Here is a 26,014-nt window from a genome sequence, read left to right as displayed (position 1 = left end):
TAAGAAAGCCATTGGTCAGAATGTAGTGCTTTCTGCAGATTTACCCCTTTTGGATGAGGAGGGGAAGCTTGTGTTAGTACCCGAGGCTATTCTGGACATGAGAGAGAGGAAGCTTAGAAACAGGATAGTGAAGGAGTATTTGGTCAGATGGAGAGACCTGCCGGAGGAAGATTCTACATGGGAGAGTGAGCAAGTTATTCAACAGGCTGGACTGAGATTGCTTGAGGACAAGCAATTTCAAGGGGGGCGGACTGTAATGTCCCCATTTTAGCAGTTGACCAAGTGTGTGTGCGTTAGCCTTGTTCTACATGGTCCCGAGGGCTAACGAAGGGTTTAATGGGATCCTGGAGTGTTTTGGCCTAGTCATTTCCAATTAGGGCCAAAACGAAGTTGATTTACTTAGTTTTAGGCATACTTACTATTTTTAGTAAGTCAGCAAGACACAGTGCAGGTCAATTTTGGTGATTGGATTTGATACTCCTCGGTGAGAGCTTTTCGATGAGCTATCACTCGCATTATTTGGAGTCCGATTGCTAATACATTTTAATGCCTAAAGTTTTATTAAAGTAACGTCTAATTTAATTGTAAAATATTAAAGTGTTACTTTAATATTTATTTTATGGGGATGTGTACACAAGGGAGACATAAGGGGTATTTTAATATATGTTTTATATACTACACATCTTTTATCCCACATTGCCCATATGAGTTGAGCGGACCCTTGGAAATAGAATAAAAGGAAGCATTTGTGGCTTCATTAGACAGGTTGAATATGAGAAGAAATTGGTGTGTGAGTTGTAGCTCTGTTTTTGGCATTTGAGGACGTCTATCCTCTCTTGTAACATTCTAGACGTCATTCCCTTGGGGTTTGGCTTTTGGAATTCTTTGTTATTGGCTTCATTATCAGGCAATTTAGTTGCATTTCCAGCTACAGGCAGATTTGGTATTTTGCTCATATCTTCTTCACTACTTTTCCGATGCTTATGCCACTTTGAGGGAATGATATTACGAAGGTAGTGGACTAATTGAAGGACAAAACACTGTAGCAGCAAGTTCGAAAGCATGGACTGGAGTATTATGTCAATACTGTTGAAGTAATTAGTGAGTTGATAAATCTGCCATGTATTTGGTTATATGAATTTTGAAAATAACATTTTATTAGCAGCAGTTCATTTTCACTTTGCACATTATTGTAGTTTCTTTCTTGTTTATGTTGTATGATACCAATTCTATGCACAAAACACAACAAACAAATAAATGTTTGATTTTCAGAGTTATAAGGGGTTTAAAACATTAAATGGAGAAATAAGAGGTTGAATGCAAACTGTTTGACAAAATTCCTTTCAGCAAATTCGTTTAGTTTTTTGGGACATCCAGGGGTGCCCATTACAAAAAGGATTAGTAAAAAGTGGTATACATACTCTCTGGTCACTAGTCCTAGAGTCGAAGATGCTTTAGTTGATTATATGCTCAAAATGGGTATTGTTTCTACTCTTTTTTGTCTTATTACTAGATGATTTGGTGGAAGTTGTTGAAGAAAGGTAATTGTAGGAAGGATCTAAAGGACATAAAATCAAAACCATGATTGAGAAAATATGTGTCAATGACATACAAAAATTGTCCAAACACATTGGTGTGACAAAAGATAGTATTAAAGAGTTATCTGACTTAACACGATTTTCTGTACTTTTAGTTAAAGGTGTAAAAGGTAGACTCCTACTGAGTGTGCTCTGTGACATTGGCCTTCTATTGTGACCCTCACTTCTTCTTTTCGAAAGCCAAACATTGGAGACAATCTTTCTTCATGTGCCCATAGTTGTGGCCATATTTGTACTGAATATTCTTCTTAGAGTCATCCTAGGATTGACCTGGGCCTTTTTTGTTCAGAAGGTCGATGTTTCTCCTTGTCCTTAGCAGAAGATTTTGTTGTGAAGGCATGTTCTATAGACGACGAACTCAAACTGCTATGCAATTGTTGTCTCCAGTTATCCTGCTATAGAATTTTGGTATAAAGATCTGAAAACTTCAAGTTAACATTATTTGAGGTAATGTTGAGTGTCTCAATATAGTGCTCATAAGGCTTTGGCTAACATTAGAGAGTGATGACTGCCATGTCTTCTTCCACCATCTTCTAACCAATTGCCTCCAATTGATCACATACACTTGATTTATGTGAGATCCTCCTGTAGAGACATCCTCTCATTTACCTTGATTGAGAAAAATACAGTCTCGAGAAAGAACATACAACTCTTGTCAGATGTTTCATGTAGGTCCTTCAAATGATCTTGTTTGCGAGAACGATTTTGGCTAAGAGTAACCGAGGCAACTGATCATTGAGGACTGACAATTTAATGAACATAATGACCGTTTGATTATGCTCATCAAATTTGTCCCAACTCTAGACATGTCATTGTAGGACGAGTAGAATTGCCGAGTACAATTTGGCCAATGCATTGATATTCAAAAATTGTCATCATCCGCTACTTCTAGGTGTTGTAGTTACAACCATTGAACTACTAACTGCCTTCCAACATCTTGATTAAAGATGACATCATTCACGCTTTCTAAGGCACATAAAACAAGGTAATAGAAGAGGTAGAATATTGGTGAAAAGAGAGAGTGTGATTGCACAAACCACTAGACAAAGATCCCAATGCACATAAATAGAGGTGTGTGAAACCCTAGCTACTAGAAATAAAAGCATCGAGGATAGAATTTTTTTGAAACACCAAGGTGGCTTTTGAAACTCATTTTTTATTTTATTTTGGAGGGGCCCTAGTTGTTTGAAATAAAATGATGATTTTGCAAAAAAACCTAGCCAACATGCTTGTAGTTGGAATAAAGTAACTATTATGTTTAGTACTTGTTAAAGCTAGTCGGGCTGGGTAGTTAGGTGGTGAGGAAATGCGTCGGTCGGTTTCCAACTAATCGACCCTTCTATAAATGTTTGGAACATTGGTAGTGTACTTATGTTGGTTTTTGGTATTAATAAAGAAATCATTTCCTTGGCTACTAGTATTGTGGTATGAATGGTATATTCTAGATTTTACGTCATATGTATCAATTAAATTGTTCTATTTATCTGTGAAATTGTGTGATATTCCAATCTACATTTTTGGCATTGTTACCTAAGTCCGAACCTGGAGGTTGGCAAGATCGAGTAATGGGAAGGCCCTTTGTACTGCTCATCCAAGTAACAAATAGTGACGGGGAAGAGAAGGAAATAACCAGGGAAGATCAGTTGACACGTGATTTGGTAATAGCCTAGGAACTTGCGGTCAATCAGTATGTACAAAGGGAAGCCCACGAGAGAACGGTCCCTGAAGGTATGGTACGCGACAAACTTTCGGTGCCACCAGCAGTGTACAATCTCCTAGGAGAGAGCCCTTGCCTGCTAGCACAAAATTTGTTACGAGTGGAAGTGGAAAGAGCTGAGACACAAAGGGAAAGGAGGAGACAACAAGTACTACAACAAATTGCGGAAAGGAAGACGAGGGAGTGCAGAGAACATGAAGATTGCAAAAAGGGAAACAAACATTAAAACAATTCATGCCCCTGATTCCAAATATATATCCCAGGTGGGCACAGGGAGAAGAAACTGAGGAAGAAGTCACCTTGAGGATACTACGTTTCCAGAAGCAAGAGGAGAGACATTGTAATTGGAAAAGAGGACAAGGGGACTCCATGAGAATCCAAGAAGGGTTAATTGAGCATACAATTGAAAATATAGCAAATTTGGTCATCTTAGAGACACCAATAAGGAAGTTGGGATAAAAAAATCCAGAGACACCAATAGGGAGAGACTTCTGACTAGAGCAAAGTCAAGAAGAAGGGGATACTTTCAGTAGTTCCTCCTCGAGAATAAACTTCCAGTTGGGAGGGAGTATTCCATCGAGAGGAAGTGTTCCATTAGGAGGGAGTGTTCCATCGAGAAGTGTTCCATTAGGAGGTGTTCCATCGGGAAGAAGTGTTCCATCGGGAAGTATTCCATCAGGAGGTGTTCCATTGAGAGGTGTTCACATAATGGCAATAGACAAACAAAAAATACCAAGGTTCATATGGGACGGCTCGGAGGACCCCGCCCACCATTGTAAAACATGTATAACAATATGGTAAGCAAATTTACAAAATGATGCGGCGGAATGGTTAAAAGCCTTTCCGGCCACATTAAGGGGTATTGCCATTGATTGGTATACAGATTTGTAGACAACAAAGAAAAACACATGGAATAACATCCGCACAACCTTCCTGAGAGATGACGATGAAATAGTAACGGAGATTGATAACACAAGACAAGGGAAGAGTGAATTTGTCAAAGCCTATCAAAGAGCTGATAGGGAAACTAGATAACAAGCCAGCAGATAGACTAAAGAAATGATGGTTCATCGAAGGATTAACACCGTCTCTCAGGAGAAAGATGAAGATAGTCCCACCATCGACCTTTGTAGATGCATGTACCCCTGCCATGGACATAGAAAGCGAGAGTAAAACTTCCAAGGCAAGAAGGCATGGAAGCTCAAGTGAAAGCTCGGAGGAGAGCGAAGAAGAATCCAAAACCATTCAAGCCCTGAGAAAAGACCTAAGGCATTTGATGAAAGAAGTGGCAGGGAGTAAGGAAGAAAAGAAAGAAGGGAGAGAACTTTGGTGCACTGAGTGTGAAAAAGAAGGCCATACTAAAGGAGCATGCCCAAAGAAAGCATTTTGTGAGATTTGTCAGGTATTGGGGCACGCAATCAAAGATTGCCCCTATAATTTGAAAATAAGGAGTGCTCAAGTATTCTTGACCCAAGGGGGGCAATCCACACCTCCCTCCACTCTGTCGAAGAACACAAATACAGAAGCATCACTAGGAGGATACAAAATAACAGGAGAGGAAGTAACAATAATAGCAATAACAACACACGGTGGCAGCCACTCCAGTATGATGCAAAGGTGAGGTTAATGATTTAATGTAGGAGATGTAATGAATAGGGACACTTTGCACGAGATTGTCAAAGCGGAGGAGGACAAAATGGAGGGATGCTCTGCAAATGGTGTGGGCCAGGCAACCATGAGGATGCAAATTGCTCGAGACAAAAGGGAGTAAATATGCTAGACATTGATGATCCAGAAGGCGAGATTCTTGCAGTCACCAGGATGCAAGCCAGAAAAATAACCTAGTCAGATGCTACTACAGAGACTGAAAGATTTCAGGAAACAAAGAAATACATTCAAAATAGCATGGGAGTGGAAGGAAAGATAGAGCTAGAGAAGCCTACTTCAAATAGGGGTGTAATGAATATTGTGCGGCAAGTATTGGAAACTGCTATCCCAGTGAAAATAGGTGATTTATTAGAAACACTACCCCAACTGCAGGCAGCAATAACACAAGGGGCAAACTTGAAAGGGATAACCCCAAAGAAAGAAAAGGAGGGAGAAGCACGCACAAAAGATAATACATTGTTCACCATAGTGATGGGGAGAACACCAATGGTAGTAGTGATGGAGATACTAGGGTGCAAATTCTCAAATACCATTGTGGATGGAGGTTCCAGTGTAAATGTCTTATCAGAAGAAACATGGAAACCTACTCTTTGGCCCCCAACATTTCAACTAGTGGGAGTGGACCAACATGGAATCAGTAGTATAGGAACGTTGATGGGACAAAAAGTCGTAGTTGGTACGCAACAATTTTTAATTGATTTTGTGGTTTTCACTCTAGAGAAGAAAGTACATCATAGACCTTAAGAACCAGTTAGTAAGTCAAAACTTGGCATCAGACTTCGAAGGAGAAGACTATGGAGGGATGGAGCCAAATGAGGAAGGAGTACTTAGATTTTAGAAGATGACACAAGTTCCCTTAATGGATTATTTCATTGGTAGATGGGAGACTATGAATTTTTCCATGTAGAATGTAATATGCTGGAAGTGCAAGAATTTGAGTTGGAGGAACAATACCTGGAAGGGTACACAAAGTATAAGGAAGGGATGGCAACCCTTAACAAGACACTTGCACACATTTTTGAACAAAAGATGGAATACAAAGAGGCCAAGCTCCAGGCATTGAACCTCAGAGAAGGAGATCAACCCAAGGAAATATGGATAGGAGATGATTGGGACCCAATATTGAAAGCAATAACCCTTAGAATTTTCTTGGAGTATAAGGTTGTTTTTGCTTGGATGTACAAAGACTTAAAGGGAGTACCTCTGGAACTGTGTGTCCATCGGATTCCACTGGTACCCGGAGCAAGACCAATACGGAAAAGACCTTATAGAATGAATAAAAGCTATGCAGAAAGGGTCAGGGAAGAAATCACAAAGATGTTAGAAACAAGGATAATATTCAAAGTACAAACGAGTGAATGGGTATCTCCTGTAGTCATATCACTCAAGAAGGATGGCGCTCAAATTCGGATGTGTAGATTTTAGATGTTTGAACGCGGTAACAATAAAAGACCCATTTCACATTCCGTTTATTGATAGCATTTTAGAGGAGGTAGCCGGTCATGAGATGTATTCCTTCATGGGCAAATTTTCAGGATACAATCAAATTAGCATTGCGGAAGAAGATAAGGTAAAAACTACATTTGTGGTTGAAGATGGGGTATATGCCTATAATAGGATGCCCTTCAGACTATGCAATGCACCAACTATGTTTCAAAGGATCATACTACATATCTTCGATGGAATGTCTGTGGGGAATTTCAAAGCATTCTTAGATGACTGGTCGGTTTATAGTGGGCAGGAGCAACACCTCAAAACTCTTGTAGAATGCATGGAGAAATGTCGAAGAACAAGATTAGCTCTCAATCCAAAAAAATGCAGGTTCATGGTTCCACAAGGGAGACTGCTTGGGCATATTGTGTGCAAAGAAGGATTGAAGACAGATCCTGATAAGATCAAGGTGATTTTGGAATGGAAGCGCCGTCCAATGTAACAGGTATCAAGTCATTCTTAGGTCATGTAGGATACTATAGAAGATTCATAAAAGGATTTGCCGAAGTATCAATGCCACTAGAAAGATTAACTAGGAAAGGCGAGTGGTTTGGGTGGAAGGAAGAGTAGGAAGAGGCCTTCCAAGAATTGAAGAAAAGATTAGTTGGGGCCCTTATTCTCATATATCCCGACTGGGACAAAAAATTCCTTGTCCATGTGAACACCTCCAATTATGCAATAGGTGCCACTTTGGCACAAACAGGGAAGGAAGGGTTGGATCATCCTATATATTTTGCAAGCAGGCTCCTATCTAAAGTAGAGCGTAACTACAGTACCATGGAGCGGGAAGCATTAGGTATGGTGTATGTAGTGCGAAAATTTAGACATTACTTACTAGCTACACCCTTTACATTTTTTGTTGACCACCAAGCACTAATGTACTTAGTGAATAAACCGGTGATTCAAGGGAGAGTAAGTTGATGGCTAATTCTACTGCATGAATTCACATTTAAAATTATAGTGAGGCTGGGAAAATCTCATGTGATTGCTGATCAGTTGTCAAGGATCAAGTTGGGAAGCTTCGGGTAGTGGGGTGTGAGGATTTTCCAGATGCACACTTATTTCAGATTGCAGTGTTACCTCAATGGTATGAAAAAATTGGACACTACTTATCAAAAACAACCTTTCTAAAGGAAATGTCTACAGCAAAAAGGAGAAAAATTGCCTTAAAAAGTAGCACATTCTAGCTAATTGAAGGGTTATTGTACAAAATGGGATTGAATGGAGGAAGAAATTCCAAGGCTTCTAAGCGAGGCCCCCCATGAAGGACTGGTAGGAGGTTACATGGGACCAGATACTACGGTGAGGAAGGTACTTCTGGGAGGACTATGGTGGCTGACATTGTTCGTAGATGCGAGGGAATGTGTATTGAGTTGTGACACTTGTCAAAGAACAGGAAGGCCACTCAAAAGAGATTTCATGCCATTATTTCCGTCCAAACCACAAGAATTATTTGAACGGTGGAGACTAGATTTTGTAGGACCCTTACCGGTAAGCAAACGTCATCAGTGTAAGTACATAGTGGTGGCAATAGAGTACTTAACGAAATGGGCTGAAGTATAGGCTCTTCCAGGCAACACGGCTCTCAGCTCGACTAGATTTTCGTATGAACAAATAGTCACTAGATTCAGGATTCCACTCTAGCTAACAAGTGATCGAGGAGTACATTTCATCAATCATACCATCAGGAGGATGACAAGTGAGTATAAAATTCTTCATTCTTTCTCTACTCCTTATTATCCAAGAGCAAATGGCCAAGCAGAGGCCACAAACAAAGCAATAGTGAAAATCCTATATAAAATTTGTGGAGTAGAAGGGCAGGATTGGGAAGAATGAATCTCGACAGTGGTCTGGGCATGTAGGACTACGTATAAGGCCATTACTAGACATATCCCCTTTTACTTTATGTACGGATGGGAGACTGTGGTACCAATGGAACATGTAGTACCAAGCTTACAGGTGATAGTCGAAAACAGGTTGGGGGATGAGGAGAGCCTCAAGGAAAGACTATGTACTTTACTCAAATTGGATGAAAGGAGGACATTTGCTCAATGGAGTGCAGAGGTGGTTCAGCAAAGGCGACTTTTTTTGCATGACAAGTATCTAAAGAAAATGGATTTTAAACAAGGACAATTGGTACTAAGATACAATGGGGAAAATGAAATAAAACCAGGAAAATTTAAAGTTCGATGGCTAGGACCATAAAAAATAGCAGAAATAAAGGAGAATGGAGCAATAAAATTATCTATGTTGGATAACAAACCTATCAGAGACCTCATAAATGGGTCTAAGTTAAAAGCATATGAGAAAAGAAATAAATTGGCAAGTACCTATTTTATAAATACAGAAGAGGAAAAAAGACAAAAAGCAAAAAGTGAAAGTGACCAAATTAAACCAAGTCCTTGTAAAGAGACAGAGTCAAAATACATCACTATAATTGCCAGAGACGGAATTGACAAAGATGGAATTGACAGAGAAGGACAAGAAGATGTAGTTGAAGTGGTTGTATGGATAACCATACAGCAGGAGGGAAGGGTGGATGGAGCAGTTGGGAAAATAGTTGTATGGACATCAAAGAGAATAGGAGGACTCGTATGATCGAACAACATAGAGAGGAGCACCACCGTACGACAGACCACCATATGACAAACCACCGTACGACAGACTTGCATATGGCAAACCTATGTATGATAGCCTAGCGTACAGTCCAACAAATGACAATTACAACCCACACTTGTACGAGCATCCGTACACGAGGCTGTATGACAGGGGTGCATGGAAATCAATTCCGTACGGTAGGGAAACACATCTGTACAATAGTAGTACACCGGAGATGATTCCATACAGAAAAACTAGAGAGCACGCGAGAAATCCATACCGAGGGAGGAAGAACATAAAAGAGTTGTACGAGGGGATATGAAGGTCCAAAATTTCATATAGTCTGTGGAACTACACATGGAAATTGGTTACAAGCAATCTCTACAGAAGGACAGTTGGTACAGATGGCATATACAAACAGTTCAAGAGATCTGGGGATTGACTCATCAACATACAATGGTGGAAGCAAGCATAGGGAATCCTAGAAGAGGAAACATTATCGACTTCAAAAAGAAGAAACATGTGGCACTGGAAGCCAAAAAGGAAATAAGGAAGATGACAAAAAGCAAAGGAAAAATGACTCAGAAGATCACAATCATGGCTGAGAATATTACAATTGAAAGTGTGATGGGAAGCGAGTGCAAGAATTGGTGGGAAAAAGAAGAGCTAGACCATCATTTGAAGAAAACGTTATGTGCAGTAGAGGTACATAAAATCATTTTCATGCCGATTTTTGAATTAAAAGAGTTTAAACCTATACTACAGAATTTAATCACAGGGTATGAGAAATTAGGTCATAAATTTGTAGTACAACATTTCCAGCAACAGGTGATAGTTTCTTATTTAGCAGAAGAAATAAGTAGGGTTTTTAGAATTCCCAACAGAGAGCAAGAAGTGAAAAAAGTGACAGTAGCAGATAAGAAGAAATGGTTGAAACTAATGTGCTGGAAAGATTTAACAAGTTTGGAATGGGAGGGAATCTTGAAAAATAGTAGGGGTCTGAAGAAAATTTTCATAGCAAATGATGAATGGCATTGTGTTGTACATTTGGTTAAAAGAAAACTCACTGTGGGCAGCCGCACTTCCAACATTGCCCTGTGGATGTTACCTGCAGTAGATGGATTGTATAAAGGGCATACATATAACTGGGCTAAATTTCTTTCTGATAGTTTTCGAGAATTCATGGAGTTGAAACACAAAGCCTTTTATATGCCCTATCATACGGTGGCCTTGTTTTTAGAAGTAGTACGCACTTAGGTGAGTAGTGAGCACCGGGGGACATTGGTACCGGTTAGTAGAGCCCCATCTGGATACCATGGATGTACGATCTCACAATGGAAGTGAACCCAAGAGAAAGAAACCGAAACAAACAGTAGCAATTGAAGAAGCAGAAGAGGAAGAGGATGATGAAAGCTCAGAAGAAGAAGACAGCGATATGGATTCATCCTCCTCTGACTCATAGGAGGCAGAGATCTGCTTGAGTCATCTGCAGGGGATTCCACAGGCGGTTACATTTTTACCACCTATAGAGGGGCCACTTCCAACAGGAGTATTAGAACCTCCTGAGCTTTACCAGAAATTGCCTAGTGATCCCGACAGAGTTGAGGCAACAGATAATTCCAATCCAAATCAAGCAGGAGTAAAGGAACATGTGGTAGGCAACAAATTCTGACATGGGGGGCTTCCAAAATATCAGTTCCGAAGATGGCACCACTTATCTTTTCGGAACAGCCCTCTCGTGCTAAAGTGATAGATTTGAGGTGCCAAACAAAGGTTGCCCATAAAATGAGGTTACAAACACCTCTTGACCCAGAAATAGTTCATCCGGTTGCTCTTGTGGTACAGATATAGCCAAGACAAATACCGTCCTAAAGGAAGCGGACAGGTTACTCGAGGAAGAAAGCATGGTGTCTTCACCCTTAGAGACAGCTGCGGAGGAGCAGATATAGATACAAAGTGAGCACGGAGAACCACCAGACATAGCCTCTTTTGCAGCCAAGGCCGACCTGTTCATCACCAAGCTTCATGCCATGGAGCATTCTACTAGGAAGATTGTGCAGCAGGCCAGGGCTCAGAATCTTGAGACTATCATCATGACAGTAGAGGCGTTGGTCGCCTTTATGCAGACTGACTGCCACATAGATTGGGGACTACTGGAATAGGGTGGCTATTTAGAGGACATGGCTATTACATGGACGGGAAGCTCTATCATTTCCATGGGACAGGTACCATTCCTACTCATAGAGGCGCTGATAGCGCTGGAGGTTGCCTTTCAGGGAACCTTTCTAAAGCTTCAAAAGGAAAAAAAACCTAGCTAAAGCTTGGGGGCTAGAAAGACAGAGTCTTCAACAGCAGTGGGCAGCGGAGAATGTTGCTATGCAGGAAGCTTGGAACAAAGAAAAAGCTGAATTGGAGAACAAGGTCACCACCGTAGAAGCTAAAAAGATGGACGCATTACGGGTATTGCAGGGCATTCGAACAAAGTAGAAGACAACTGAGCGAGACCTGCAACGGCTAAGGGGAACACTGAGCATAGGGATGTTCTCCCATTCTGCCTCTTGAAGTCAAAGTTGTTTTTGTTGATTCCATGTTCTACAGTTGTCTTCTTTTTTTTGGGGGGGATAGATGTAGTTGGAATAAAGTAACTATTATGTTTAGTACTTGTTAAAGCTAGTCGGGCTGGGTAGTTAGGTGGTGAGGAAATGCGTTGGTTGGTTTCCAACTAACCGACCCTTCTATAAATGTCTAGAACATTGGTAATGTACTCATGTTGGTTTTCGGTATCAATAAAGAAATCATTTCCTTGCCTATTGGTATTGTGGTATGAATGGTATATTCTAGATTTTACGTCATATGTATCAGTTGGATTATTTTGTGTATCTGTGAAATTGTGTGATATTCCAATCTACAATGCTTGAGAGAGGATTGTAAAAACTTAAAATTGGTTGCAATCTTCCAGAGGAAGATGTGATGTGGATCTAGTGATAGGTGTGAGATACTGTAGAACAAAATGCGGGCAAGCCAAGACAAAGAAATGACATGTGGTTTGTAGAAAACATTGGCACAAAAGGATGTAACCCAATGCGGAGACAAAAATTGCGAATGAATTCGTGTGTGGAAAATGTGGGCTGTAAAACTAAATACCCTTGTCACAAAACATCTAAAGATGTGAGCATAGAGGGGATACTTCAAAGCCATCAAATAAGTTAATAACAAAATGTGGGGTCAAAATCACCAAAAAATGTAGGTTGAATTGAGATGACAAATTATAGATGATTTGCCAGCGCATGAAAAAATGGTTCGACCTTTTTCAAAATGTGTGTCTAGAGAAGTGTTGGGTTCGAGGAAAAAAATGCTCCAAGCAACAAGAGAAGAGAACTGAGGGCACATATCTGAGTTGAATGACACCAAAAAGAAAATGCTAAGAGCCCATGCATTTTGTTGGACCAATCTTGTCATTAGAAGGCACACAAGTAGAAAACCCATGACTAGAGAGTCTCAAAAACTTTGCACAGAACAATTCCCAATGAGATTCTATAGAATTATAATTTTTTTCAAAAATAATCACACACCAAAAAATAATCACACACCCACTTTGATGCCATGTTACAATGGTGTTTGGTTGTTTATTGAGCAAATATGTACATTTATAGCAATTATATGGACAGTGTTTCCTAAAGATGCGATTGTTTAGTGAAGTCAATATAGAAACTATCTAACAAACTAAAATTACAAAATTGACCATTAAATTATTAAATATGCAAATATTATTCTAATAACTGATTCAATAAAACATTATTGTAATATAACATCTTTACAATAGGTAATCTCATGATATTTTTAATCATTTGTTAAAGAAGATACATTGAGTACAAACTCAAAATGATATTGAACTCCATATATACCTTGTATCCTACAATTGAGATAGCGAGTAGTGTCTTCATAATGGAAGGAATGGTAGGATCATGGGATGCCATCTCTCTTATGTAGCTTGGTTGCACAAATACTATTTTTAATCATCTATTAAAGAAGATACATTGAGTACAAACTCAACATGATATTGAACTCCCTGTATACCTTGTATCATACAACTGAGATAACGAATAGTGTCTTCATAATGGAAGGAATGGTAGGATCATGGGATGCCATCTCTCTTATGTAGCTTGGTTGCACAAATACTACAACATTCTTAGTCATGAAATTTGGCATATCAATAAGGTAATGCTATCTACTAATGGCTTCCTCATAAAACTCATCAATTACCTTATGGTCATGTTCTTCTTAACTTGTCCACCAATGTTTTCCATATTGCCTATAAGCTATGAAGTCAGCTTCATTGTCTATGACCCTGGTTCAGAAAGGGTTCACACTAGTTCTTGATTTGGGCTGGGTTCGCTTGTGTCCAGGCAAGGTTCAGACCCAGGCAAGCTGGTTCATCTAGGCCGAACCCTGGTCGGACCAGGGTAGACCGAAGCAGACCAAGTGTGATCTAGGTAAATTTCCGCTTAGAAACATTTTATAATTTTTTGCGGTAAACAATTATTACAGAATTTGAATAAGATCTTAACATTATAAAACAAAATTTGCTAAAGTTCAGGTATATATTACATCAAATTAATTATTAAACTAGCTTTCTAGATTTATTCCGGTGCAATTTTATATCCAATTGTTGTTTGTGATCCCTGTCTAATTAATTGCAAGCTCTCTATAGTGATAAATTATATTTTAAACATTAAACCATATTTACAATAGGTGAAGAGTGTTGCAAGCTACTTTTGTAACATTTTTCAAGTAGGATGTTAACTACAAACAAAAAAGCTCCTTGTTCTGTGAAAAAGTAATAAGCATTTGAGGACTTGGAGAGCGAGAATGTTATTGATGTAGTTGATCCATTAACATTGGTGCTGTTTGTGAATCAAATAAAGCATTTGATGAAGAAGAAGAAGATGAAGATTTAGATAATCAATTAGATGATTGAGAAAGTTCCAATTGTTGAAAGTCAAAAAAATGATACTTGAAGTGAACATTATTATTTTAATATTTTGATGTTGATATGATGGTATGATTACAAGTTTATGGCACTTTTGTTATTTTTATGATACTATGTGACATTCTAATCTTAATTCATGCTTCTAGATTACATTCATATGTATATATTTATATAATTTTACATGTTTTTGTACTAATGAACTCAAACCCCATTTCAATTTTTTTCAGTATTGGTGAATTGGTTCTTTGAACTTGAATCCGAATCTGAAGTCGATCTGGCAACTTAGCCTATACGTCTTCAAAACAAATCATCTTAACAGCTGATTTTGCAAAAAACAACAATGTGAAATCATGTAATGGCCCCACTTTAGTAGTCGACCAAGTGTGTGTGTGTGTTAGCCTAGTTCTACATGGTCCCAAGGGCTAACAAAGGGTTTAAAGAGATCTTAGAGTGTTCTGGCCTAGTCATCTCTAGTTTGGGCCAAAACGGAGTTGATTTACTTAGTCTCAGACATATGTACTATTTTTAGTAAATCAACAGAACACATGGGAGGCTAGTTTTGGTGATTGAATTTGATACTACTCGGTGAGAGCTTTCCGACGAGCTATCACTTGTGCAATTCGGAGTCCGATAGCTAATATATTTATATGCCTGAAGTATTATTAAAGTAACATTTAATTTAGTTGTAAAATATTAAAGTGTTACTTTAACATTAAATTTTATGGGAATGTGTGGAAATCAAAAGGGACACCTAAGGGAGACATAAGTGATTATTTTAATATGTTTTATATTGCACATCTTTTATCCCACATTGCTCATGTGAGTTGAATTGACTCTTGGAGAAAGAATAAACGAGAGCGTTAGTGGCTTCATTTGACATGTTGAATATGAGAAGAAAATTGATGTGTGACTTGCAGATGGACCTCTATCGTCTCTTCTGACATTCTAGATATCATTCTCTTGGGGTTTGGCCTTTGGAATTCATTGCTATCAGTTTCATTAACAGGCAGATTGAGTGCATTTTGAGCTACAGGCGGATTGGGTGTTTGCTCATATCATTTCTGCTTCTTGTCTGATGCTTATGCCATTCTGAAGGGATGATTTTATGAGGGGCTTGGACTAATTGAAGGTAGATTTTACTGTAGCAGCACTAGTCATGTTATTGTAGCATGACACTATTCAAGTCACTGTAGCACGACACTATTCATGTTACTGTAGCAGCAAGACGGGAAGTCATTACTGGAACATTGTGTTATAATGTTGGAGTAATTAGTGAGTTGAAAAGTTTGCTATGTATCTGATTTTATTAGTTTGAAAATCAATATTATTTCAGCAGTAGTTCAATCTTCAGTTTGCGTATTATTATAAATTCCTTCTTGCTCATGTTATGTGGTTTCAAATCTATGCAAAGATATTAAAACAAACAAACATTTTATTTCCGGAGCCATAAAGAAGGTTTAACATTTAACAAAGAAATTAAGAGTTGGATGCAAATTATTTGACTAAATTCCTATCAGCTGTTGGTTCAATTTTCAGGCATTTCTAGGGTGCCCATTACAAATCAGGACAGCAGCAACAATGATGAATAATTCTAATATGCATAGGGGAAATGAGTATATATTGAAAACACATCTTCAAAGACTGAAAATGCTTTACCGATAAACTCCAACCAATAAATTATTAAATACTCATTCGTCAATTGAAAATACTTGCCAATCCACCTATATGCGAACAACTAAAATCATTTGATGGCTGAGTGAAGGTATGACAAGCTGCATATAGTTTGACGTTTTATCCCATGATTGTCCATAGAATTAGGAATCGTTCTTTGTCATCATAAACTTCTAATTTGCCTAGCTGGTGATCCTTTGCACAAATATTCCAAAGTGAAGTAAGTCTACAAAACTCAGTGTGCTATTCTGATTTTTATAGTGAATCCATAGATAGGAAAATGCACAACCTAACTTTTAAACTCATAATAATAATGGCGTTCCCTACTTGAAAAACACAAATATGTAAATTCAAACACCATGCAAAGTTGATGCAACATAGAACAAGATTCATCATAGAAACATATTGTAACTATATTAATCATAGTGCATACCTCGATTGGAATCCATGATTCATTTAGTGTTCATATTGTCAAGATAGTCAAGTCTTTATGCATCTGTATTTTCCACATGGAAACTGATTCTCATTTATGCATTCTTTATGTGGAGGTCTGCTGGGAAACTAGTCATGCTTATACTGCTCTATGCTGATATCCTTGTGAGCTTCCCTTTAAAATTTCACAGCTTCCTCAATAGTAAGGACATATTATACCGAATTCCCTCTTAACATTGAATAATGCTTTTAGCTCCAAACAGCCAACAAGATCTTAGGAATATTATCTTCATTCAAAATTAATGACATAATGGAATGTAGAGAGGTTATAATTTTCGTAGCACGAATATCATCAGTGGCAGCCCAAAAGATTTGAACCATGACAAATATCATTCCCTGACAAGCAATATCAAGCAGAATGTAACCAAACTTGAACTAAGCAAAAGTCTCTAGTACAGTTAATAAAGAATGCATTGCTGAAAGACTCCAACCCCTAAAACTTATCCATAATCAACTGGAAAAATTCCTTCATTATCCTGCTGCTCTTACGGTATTTTGGAGCTATTATTCTAGTCCTTTCACTTATACAGTTATACTAGATGCAGCATCACATATTGATATCTATGTCACAAGATTCGACAAATTTCTGGTTTGAAGTTCAAAATTCAGCGAACATCTTAAAGCAGTAGAAAATTCGTTAAAAATGCGTGTCAAATTCACATGGCAGTTGGCTGGTTTTTTTGTGAAGTATTTTTCTAAAACATTTTTGTTTAGGTATTTGATTCCGCTGGTTCACTAGAGCGTGAGTCTGCAAATCCAAACAAGGCTGAAACGAGAGCTTGTTCAGCCGCAAAAACTAGCAGCTAGGGAAAAATTTCTTTTACAGCCGATTGTTCATTTTTGAGTTTGTTCTTCTTCTGCGTTGTGAAAGGAGCAATTTCAGCAAACAAGCCTCCATTCTTCGACCCATCAGCAGATTTTCTCAAAGAATTGACCGCCTCTTCGTACAAATAAAAGCAGCGACATGTTTTTAGTTTCATTTTTTTCAAGTTTTTCCTTTAGGAATTTAATCACGGTGAAAGTTGTTTTAAAAAGTTTATAAGATGTTTTTTTCTAATTTTTGTAATAGTGTTCATAAAAGATCAAATATAATTAAGTTTTATAAATTCTTATTAGAACTTAGTGTTTAAATTTTATTAGCTTTATCTTTAATACTTTTTATTTCTTTTCAACATAAATATTTGGTATTCAAGATGTAATATTTTGGTATATTTAATTTAGATATTAAATTAAAAATATATAAAATTAAAAAAATCTGAACTTTTAATTAGTTTTTTAACTTATAAAAGTTATTAATATTTTTAAGTTTATTAGAATTCATTTAATTTAAATAAATTATTTATAAATGTCCAGGATTTACAAATTATGTGTTTCTTTATATTAAATGATTTTTTATGGTTTATATTTTATAGATGTTAAACTATTTTGATATTTTTATAGATATATTATATATATTTTTGAACACTAAATTTATATAAGGTGAATTTGATGTTGAATTTTTTTCCGAATTTTTCACCCTTGTTGAACTTCATCCGAATTTTATAGTTGGCGAACTCGAACTCGAACTCGAACCTTGTGACTTAGATTGATATCATTTAAGGTTGACCCAAAGTGAACTCAATTGCATGACAAGATGAGAGATCTGCTGCTGTCTTAATTTGCAAATTGTGATTCATGTAAAGAAAACAAATCTTCTTTCTCAATATTAATATCTTAATGGAATTCCCCGATCCCATAGCCTTGTGTGTAGACAGGCATGGATTCTTTCACCTTTTGTAATGATGCATCCTTTTTTGAAGACCTCTTTGTAATGGCAAAGTATAAAGCATCAAATGCCTACTAGATGACTACCTTAGTGAATTGGATTATAATCGAAAAGTTGGTCAATCTGCTTACCTTCAGTTGTTGGTCTGAAAATTGCATCAGGCTCAAATCTAACATTTTGCTCAAGTGCATACTCCTCAAACAAGTTTTCCTGTAAATCAAACCTGTATGTTCTATAAATCGAACCACTCTTCTCATAGTCAAAATTAACATCATCGGAATGATCAAAAGACTTGTCAATGGTTGCTAATTTGTAAATTTTCATTAAAATCAACTGAGACACCCTTTTCATGCACATTTTTATTAACAGGATAATCTTGGAGCTCTACCTCAAAAAATGGGTTATCATAAAGAGTGGATTGTGAATAAACTGAAGGTTATCTTCAACATCTTGTTTGCCAAATTAGCTCCATTAGAGATCCAAATATTTATCAGAGGTGGCTATTCTGAGATTTCCAACAAATTCAGTCTCATAATTCACAGCTACACATACTTCAAAGAGATCATTTTGGAGCTCTTCTTCGCTAGTTTCTTCATTTATTGCAGTTTCAGGATCCTTTCCAGTCCTTCACGCAGAGTCTTTTGCATATCTTCTTTCACACTTGGTTCCATAGGTTAAGGTCTTGCAAGTAACTTTAGCTACTCTTTTTGAATATTTGGCTCCATCAGATTAAACAGTTCTTGCATCAATTCACACATAACTCATCAACTGTAGACTTCTTTTCAGCTTTGTTCTGGCAAATGTCAAAAAGTGGCACTAAGATGGACATGTATGTGTTGGCCACCAACATGCAAAAGATTTACGAAGCCACTGAAACTTACTAGCAATTTCTAGATTTCTGTCATGCAACTGAAAACTATAAGTGTTAGCTTAACCAACAGATTTTCAGGATCATTACCTCTGATGCCATTGTTATAATGATCCTAGGTTTTGATAACCAAAAATTGATTGCAATTTTTGTTAGCCCCAACTGATATTGTAATTGATAGTGGGAGATTGTTAGGTGATGATGCTATGAATGTATGTGAAAGAGTCATATCAGCTGTTATATTGTCATTGATGTAGTTGGCTAGACATTATGCTAACTCAGGAAAGTACCATATCATTTGATTGATGAAGAGGATTTGAAGAAAGTATGATGAAGTCAAAGTTGATAGATAAGGTATTCAATGCGTACTTAAATGAGCTGGACAATGATTATGTAATATTGGTTTTGATTGTTTTACAATCATATATTGTTGAGAAGTATTGAAGATCACAAGCTTAACCGAGTCACAAGGTTAATGAATGGAGACTGTATTGATCAAGTGACTATAGTATTACCCGAGTGATAGTAAAGGAAGAACACAGTGTTGCCCAAGCAAGATTGTATTAACTAAGTTATATGTTGCTTAAGTGTAATTTTTATGGAGTGATAGCCAGATGAACAAGTTTGGAAAATTGGAATTTGAGGGTGACTTTTGATGGAAATTTGGAATGTTCGAGAAAGTCTAATGTGAGAGTCAAAGTTTGTTGCAAGATCAACGATGTGGAAAATTCAAGGAGGATAATTGAAGAAGAATAAGGATGGACACATAGTTCTATGTGAAGTTATATTTTCTATTTGTCTAAGTTCATTGTATGAAGGAACTCAGTTGTAAACCTAGGATTGATGATTCTGATTAAGTGACAAAAGATGAAAGGATCAGGAAGCATTGAGAAAACTATTTAAGGAGGAGAACGAGACAGATTTATGTTGCTGATTTGAAAATGCTGATTTCATTGTGATGTTGTTCGAGAGTTGATGAAGCTGAAAAAGATCTGATTAAAGGATGTTGTGAAGAGCGAGAAGAAGTGTTGAGCCAAGTGAACCGAGCAGAGCAGAGAAAAGACAAGAAGATAGAATCAGCTGAGTGAGTAAAAGATAGCGAAGGAACAAGAACAAAGGTCTGAACAAGCAAAGGTAGTTGCTATTCTTAACAGATCACTTTGTTTAAACATTGTAGCAAAAAATCTCAGAAGTACTGAGTGGACTTAACTAGCCTGTGAAATCCTATATGGTAACAACAATTAGTGGTGTTTGTAAGGCCTTTAAATCAGGCCACTCTTTTAGTCAAAGACAAGGAGTGATAAGGTCAAGATGATCTTTTGGTGAAATCCTCTAACAAGGTCCATTTAACAAAGTGTATGTAACCTTTAACAATGTTGTCTCCTAATAGAGATCACTTCAGAAGAGTGAAATTTTTGAGTTTCCGGTCCTAGGTGTTTTTTTCTGTAACTGGGCTTCAGAAGAATGAAATTTTTGGGTTGCCGGTCCTAGGTGGTTTTTCTCGTAACTGGGTTTCCACGTTTAAAATCTTGGTGTTAAAATTGTGTGAATATTATTTGTGTAACAAGTTGATTTACATGTTTTAATAGTTTATTGTAACTCTGTAATAACTATAATATCACTAGGTAATTACTAGAAATTTGCTGACAGTCGGTAATGCAAGGAACAATTTGATAACAATTTGGAAATAAGTGGATGTATAAGTTAAGTATTAAATTAGATTTTTCTACCAAGTGATTAAATGTATTGAAGTTATTATTGTTGCTGTTTATGACGCTTTGATGGTGTTGAGGTGTGAAGGGACTGTGAGATAACTGGACATAACTGATTCACCCCCCCCCAGTTATCTAACAATTTTCCTATAGTTAGCTATATTGGCATTTCATCAAACACATTACATTTGATCAGATATGTAGTATTGGAGAGTACAAATAATGGAATTGCCACTTCTATTTGCCAGAGTTCTCAGACTTAGACTCAGCAAGGCGAATTTGATTTGTGACTCTGCTACAACTCGGCAATGACTTGGAAAAATGATAAAACCTTTGAAATTATATACTTTTATAAAACTCGGCAAGGTCTGCTCGACTTGGCGACACATACTACTGGAAATGACTCGTAGAGAGTCATGGAACTCTGCATAATACCATCTCAAATTCATAATTTGGTGTATATAAACCATATGGCCTTCTGTCGAACAGTTGTTTTGTTTTATTTTGGCTCGATCACATAAATAACCATCAAAGAGCTGATTTTCTTTATTGCAAAGCTAATATTAAATATTAGTTGACTTTGAAAATAGCTGCTGAAGTAAACAGATGATTACAATTCTTTTACAGAATATTCAAATATCACAGAAAATGTAAATACATTGATGGCTGATTTGTTTAAACTTTCCATACATTCCCAGCAGCTGGTCTAAATACATTATGTTTTCCATCATGTAATGTAACAGCATCCCTGAGTGGTATGACTCCCATACAGGCTGTAGAGCTGGACAAAGGACTGTACAATAGATTCAGTACAGCTGCTATCACACTTTGTATGCTGTGCTAGACTGATGCTTACTTTTTGCTATAAATTCATCCTTTTTTAAAGTTTTTAAAAATGCTATGTCATGTTTATGACCCTACAGTAGGTACACAAGTCTCAAAAGATGCAGCGGCTAGAATAAATAAGACTTAGGAAGCCTAAGCTAGGCCTTGAGCCTCCCCAAAATATCTTTTACTTGCTGTGGAAAGTATCTCCTTCTAATCAATGTATGCCTCCTTCAAATAGATAAAAATTGGCAGGGTTGGTGTAATACCCAGCAAATAAACACTTTCTTTTCTTCACACAACACCTACCGCACAGTGATTTTTGACCAAAATTCACTTGCTTGCACACACAGCACAAATAAATTTATCAATGGCCTGAATATCTTTAACAAATATGTATGTGCAAGGCTGGTGAATTTGTGGAAATAAATAAAACTTCAACATACAAGTAAAATTTAAATGATCTTATTTGCAAATTGGCTAGGGCAGATCTCTCACTCCCAAAAGCAATCTCCACTATAAGGGTTCCGTCCCAGGGTTTCAAACTCTTAAAAGGGGTTTCATAAAACATGAATAATCCAGAATGAGTGAAAATAAGACTCTTCAACCACTTTTATAACTTTTATAGAGAAATTTCCAGAATTTAGATTTGCAAGTATGAAAATTTCCTCTAGCACCTGTTTGATTCACCTGGACACTGTTTTCTGAATTCCATGCTGATTGCTGCATGTCTCTATTGCTTCCCTTTTGTTACTTTTTCATTTACAAAATTGCTCTCCCATGTGAATGCTGCACTTAATTCTTCTCATAATCTGCAGGGATTACAAGCATTTACATTGTGTGAATAGAATCTGCCTCTGTCAATTCATAGTTTAGCTCCTCTTATACCTCCCTTTCTCATGACATTTGGTACTCCTAATCTCTCTTTCATTCTGCTTCAAATAAATCTGTGCTTATTCTGAATCCTGCTGATGTGTATGGATTTTATCTCTCTGTAAATGCTGCTTGTTTTCTACTCCCAATCTACAAGGACTACTACAACCATTTGTATCCTTGGAGCATGTGCGATCTACCAATCCTTGTGATTTCAGTAGTATGGTTAAATATTGCTCTTCCCTCTGATAGCTTACAAATGCAAATCTCTTTTTAAACATTATACCCCATGTCCTGCAGGATGCGTCATCTGTAATATTTCATTATTCTGCATAGTTTGCTTATTCCTTTGTGTTGTTCTGTGGTTCAGATCTGTACCATCACATTCAACAACGACAGTCAGACTTGAGCTACTTCCACTTACAGATGGAATAATAACTCTTGACACACTCCAAATTGCTGCAAAAGACAGAGGTAAGCTGTATGCTGCATGTACAGAGTTAGTTCAGTATCTGTATAAAATTATTTGGAAGCAATTGCACTAGAAATAGAGTACTTGAGGTGAACTGGAGAGAAATAAAAATGTTGGAAGTTTACTATCTCGTACTTGAAATTAAATTTTTTATTTTTATTTTTTATCAATTTAATATGTAGTCTACTCTTTATGATAGCAATATGTATGGTGTCATATTTATGAGAATTGAACTGTTTTTATGTGTTTATTTTATGAAATATTTTGAGTAGAGAGTACTCTTGGTATCAAGAAGCTCATTTATTCAATAGATGCAGATAATATATTCCTTTCAACATGCAGGTGTACTATATATTCCAGAGAAGCCTTTAAAAATTTTTTCAACGTCCAGTATTGCAAGTGCTATCATCTGATATACTGCTATGGAAAATTCATGCACTTTGCTGCATTAATAACTTCCATACAAAACACAAGGTAACCTTATTGATGTATCTGTATTCATGCCATCTATTCTATCTTCTTAGTTAACATTCTCTCATTAGGCAAGCTATAACATTAATGCTTTCTATGCAGATGGGCTCCCCCTTCAACATGGCTGAATTACACAGAGAAGAGCTGCTCATTTTATGTACCATTAATTTATGTTTCTAAGCTCAAAAGTCGATAGACTTTGAGATACAATAGAGTTCCCTGCACCTAGGCAAATTCATTTTTTACCTTACCAGTGTCTAACACTCATTCTTTCAGTAACATTGCTCACCATAAATGAGAAAATATAAGCATTGTTTTAGTGTCAACACACATGCTTCAGTTGGATAAGCATACCATATTCCTTATAAGTGGATGTAGCTCTCTCCCGAAGAGGACTAAAGCTATTATGTATTCAGATCGTTTTATCTGTTACTTAGAATAGGTTCTTCATTCAATCAAGATGTAACTGTAACTAAAGCCGCGGATTTATTTTTCTCAATGATTTTTCAAATAATTCTTCATTGTATTAGTATCCCTTGATAATCAATTTTATTTTTGCTTTTGGGATTTATATTCAATCAAATTGTTTTTTGTTGCAAATTACGGAATTTTTGGAAATGCTACAATGTGTTTAAATTCAGCAAGGCATTATAATTTTATAATTTATAGGACTTGCATCAATATTACATTAGAGCTCCTATAACCACTCCTCTATATGGACAAGTTCTAATAACTAGTAATAAAATCGAACATTTGCTCAACTATTTACAAAATTATATTATCTACACGATATTTTAATGTTCATACTAGCAAGCTATAACAAACTATAACAAGCATACTGACAAATCTAACAAGGCAATATTCCTAGTCACACCATTCTCCAAATGGAAATGGAAATAGGTGGACTGACAAAACCCAACGAACAAATTCATTAGTTCATAAAAGGGACAAAACATCATTTCATAGGACACAATACTGGAGTTCACTTCACTATGCTTCTTTAGCATGATTGATCTTACTAGACTTTAATCAAGGGTGGGGAGATATACATCTATATGAGGTTATGCAACAAATTTGAATAGGGGAAATCACTTCTATCATTAGTTAAGAAGTCTAATTCTATCATTTTCCCAATGGGTATAAGTGGACTAACAACACTGAATGAACACTTCATTAGCTCATTAAAAACATTCAAGATTTGAATAGGAACAATACATCAACTCATATAAAACAAGTGGTATTCCCTTAACTCTGCTTTAGCATGATTGACTCAAGGGTGAGAATGTATACTTATATATGAGGTTATGCAATACATTTGAATAGGGGAAAACGTTTCTATCCATCATCAATTATGAACAGGAAGACAATTTCATTCCAATGGGTATGAATGGGGAATGCAATGTTCCTTTCTGTATAGTCATTCGAAGAGGATTTATTAGCCTATTTAATTCCCACAAAAGGGTTAATTAATCTAATCATGAAATATTATTTATTTAAGTTGATTAAAGAAAATATTTTTAAATTAATCAAATAAAACTTTTTAAAGTGATTTCAATGGTTATTTAAGAAAGCTTTTAATGAACTCAATTATATTCATAAGCTTAATTTTAAATTAAAAGAGCTAGAAATAGGAAATCACTCCAGAAGCTTCTCTAGAAGGTTATAAAAGAACATAAAGGGTTTCATTAGAAGCATGCTTGGTTATTTTCGTATTTTGATCTGGAGAGCTTCTTGGAGCTTGTAACTCTAAGATGAAAATCCTGAAGGACTAGCCAAAGGTGGAGATATCATTTAGTGTATTTCATAGTGCTTGTACAGTTGTATTCATCAAAATTGCCAAGTCTTCTTTCAAAGACAAATTTCTAAGGTTTCAAATATTATTGCTTTGTACAGTAGAGAAAGACAAATAAAGACATCATTGCTTGTATTAAATAGTTTGAGGAAAATATTTAATGTTTGGACATTTGATGTAAATGTTGTGAGTTTATTATTTTTCTATGTTCCCTGGGGACGCGTCCCCCCCCAAAAAACTAGCGTTTCGAGGACGGGGACATCCTTGTCCCCGTCTCGGAAACTTCATTGGGGAATTGCATACATCCCCAATTTTTTATAACACAAAAAATTAAAAAAATTTAAAAAAATGTCACTTTTGCCGTCCCCATTTGCCGTCCCTCGCCATCCCCAAAATCGGCAAAAAAAATTGCCATCCCGAAAACTCGTCCCGCTATCCCCTGCCGTCCCCGTCCCGGAAACTCGGGGGAACATAGTTATTTTTCTATATTGACATGAGAATTGGAGATTAATTGTCCACTTTATTATCTTATCTAGGCATGGTTTATATAATGCGTCACATATATGTTGAGATAGATACTTTGATGTGAGACTTCTAAGATCGATGTGTACTCTATTGAATTAAGAATCACCTACTAGGTTCTCATATTAATTCCATGTATTATTACTTGTACTAAGCATATAAATGCTTCAATTATTTTGCTGCAAATTAAGTAGACTTTTAAATTTAGTTATATGAAGTTTTTTCTATATTGAAATCATTGTTGAAACAAATCATCTACTTCCCTTCGAGCACATCATCAAACCTCCTAAATGGGTATTAACACTTTTGCAAACTGAAATTATATGTCCATAATCTACACACAAACTACTTGAAAATACTCACAGGGTGAAAAGGAAAAAAATAGCAAAAATATAGTAATGCTCTTTGCAAGGGTATTTGAGTTGGCTTATTCAGCTAGCACACATTTCTTATGAGTGAACAAGAGGAAAGATATATTCATAGAGCACA

General features: G+C 36.7%; 1 protein-coding gene across 2 annotated transcripts in view; it reads left to right on the top strand.

Annotated features, from left to right (window-relative positions):
* The window catches only part of LOC149535972 (heat-inducible transcription repressor), a 202,304-nt gene extending 178,510 nt beyond the window's left edge, over positions 1 to 23,794 (top strand). For both annotated transcript variants that reach the window (XM_089807340.1, XM_089807339.1), the window contains 3 exons: positions 22,639 to 22,742; positions 23,083 to 23,214; positions 23,314 to 23,794. In XM_089807340.1, coding sequence (XP_089663466.1) covers positions 22,639 to 22,742; positions 23,083 to 23,153 — 175 coding nt within the window. In that variant the 3' untranslated portion in view covers positions 23,154 to 23,214; positions 23,314 to 23,794. The remainder of the gene's footprint in view (positions 1 to 22,638; positions 22,743 to 23,082; positions 23,215 to 23,313) is intronic.
* Positions 23,795 to 26,014: the final 2,220 nt, after the last annotated feature.

This window comes from Cupressus sempervirens, chromosome 10, assembly GCF_028749045.1.
Source record: "Cupressus sempervirens isolate cs-2001-9-10 chromosome 10, ASM2874904v1, whole genome shotgun sequence".
In the NCBI taxonomy this organism is placed as follows: Eukaryota; Viridiplantae; Streptophyta; class Pinopsida; order Cupressales; family Cupressaceae; genus Cupressus; species Cupressus sempervirens.
Note: the sequence above shows the minus strand (reverse complement) of the source record. Positions and strands in the feature narration are given on the sequence as shown.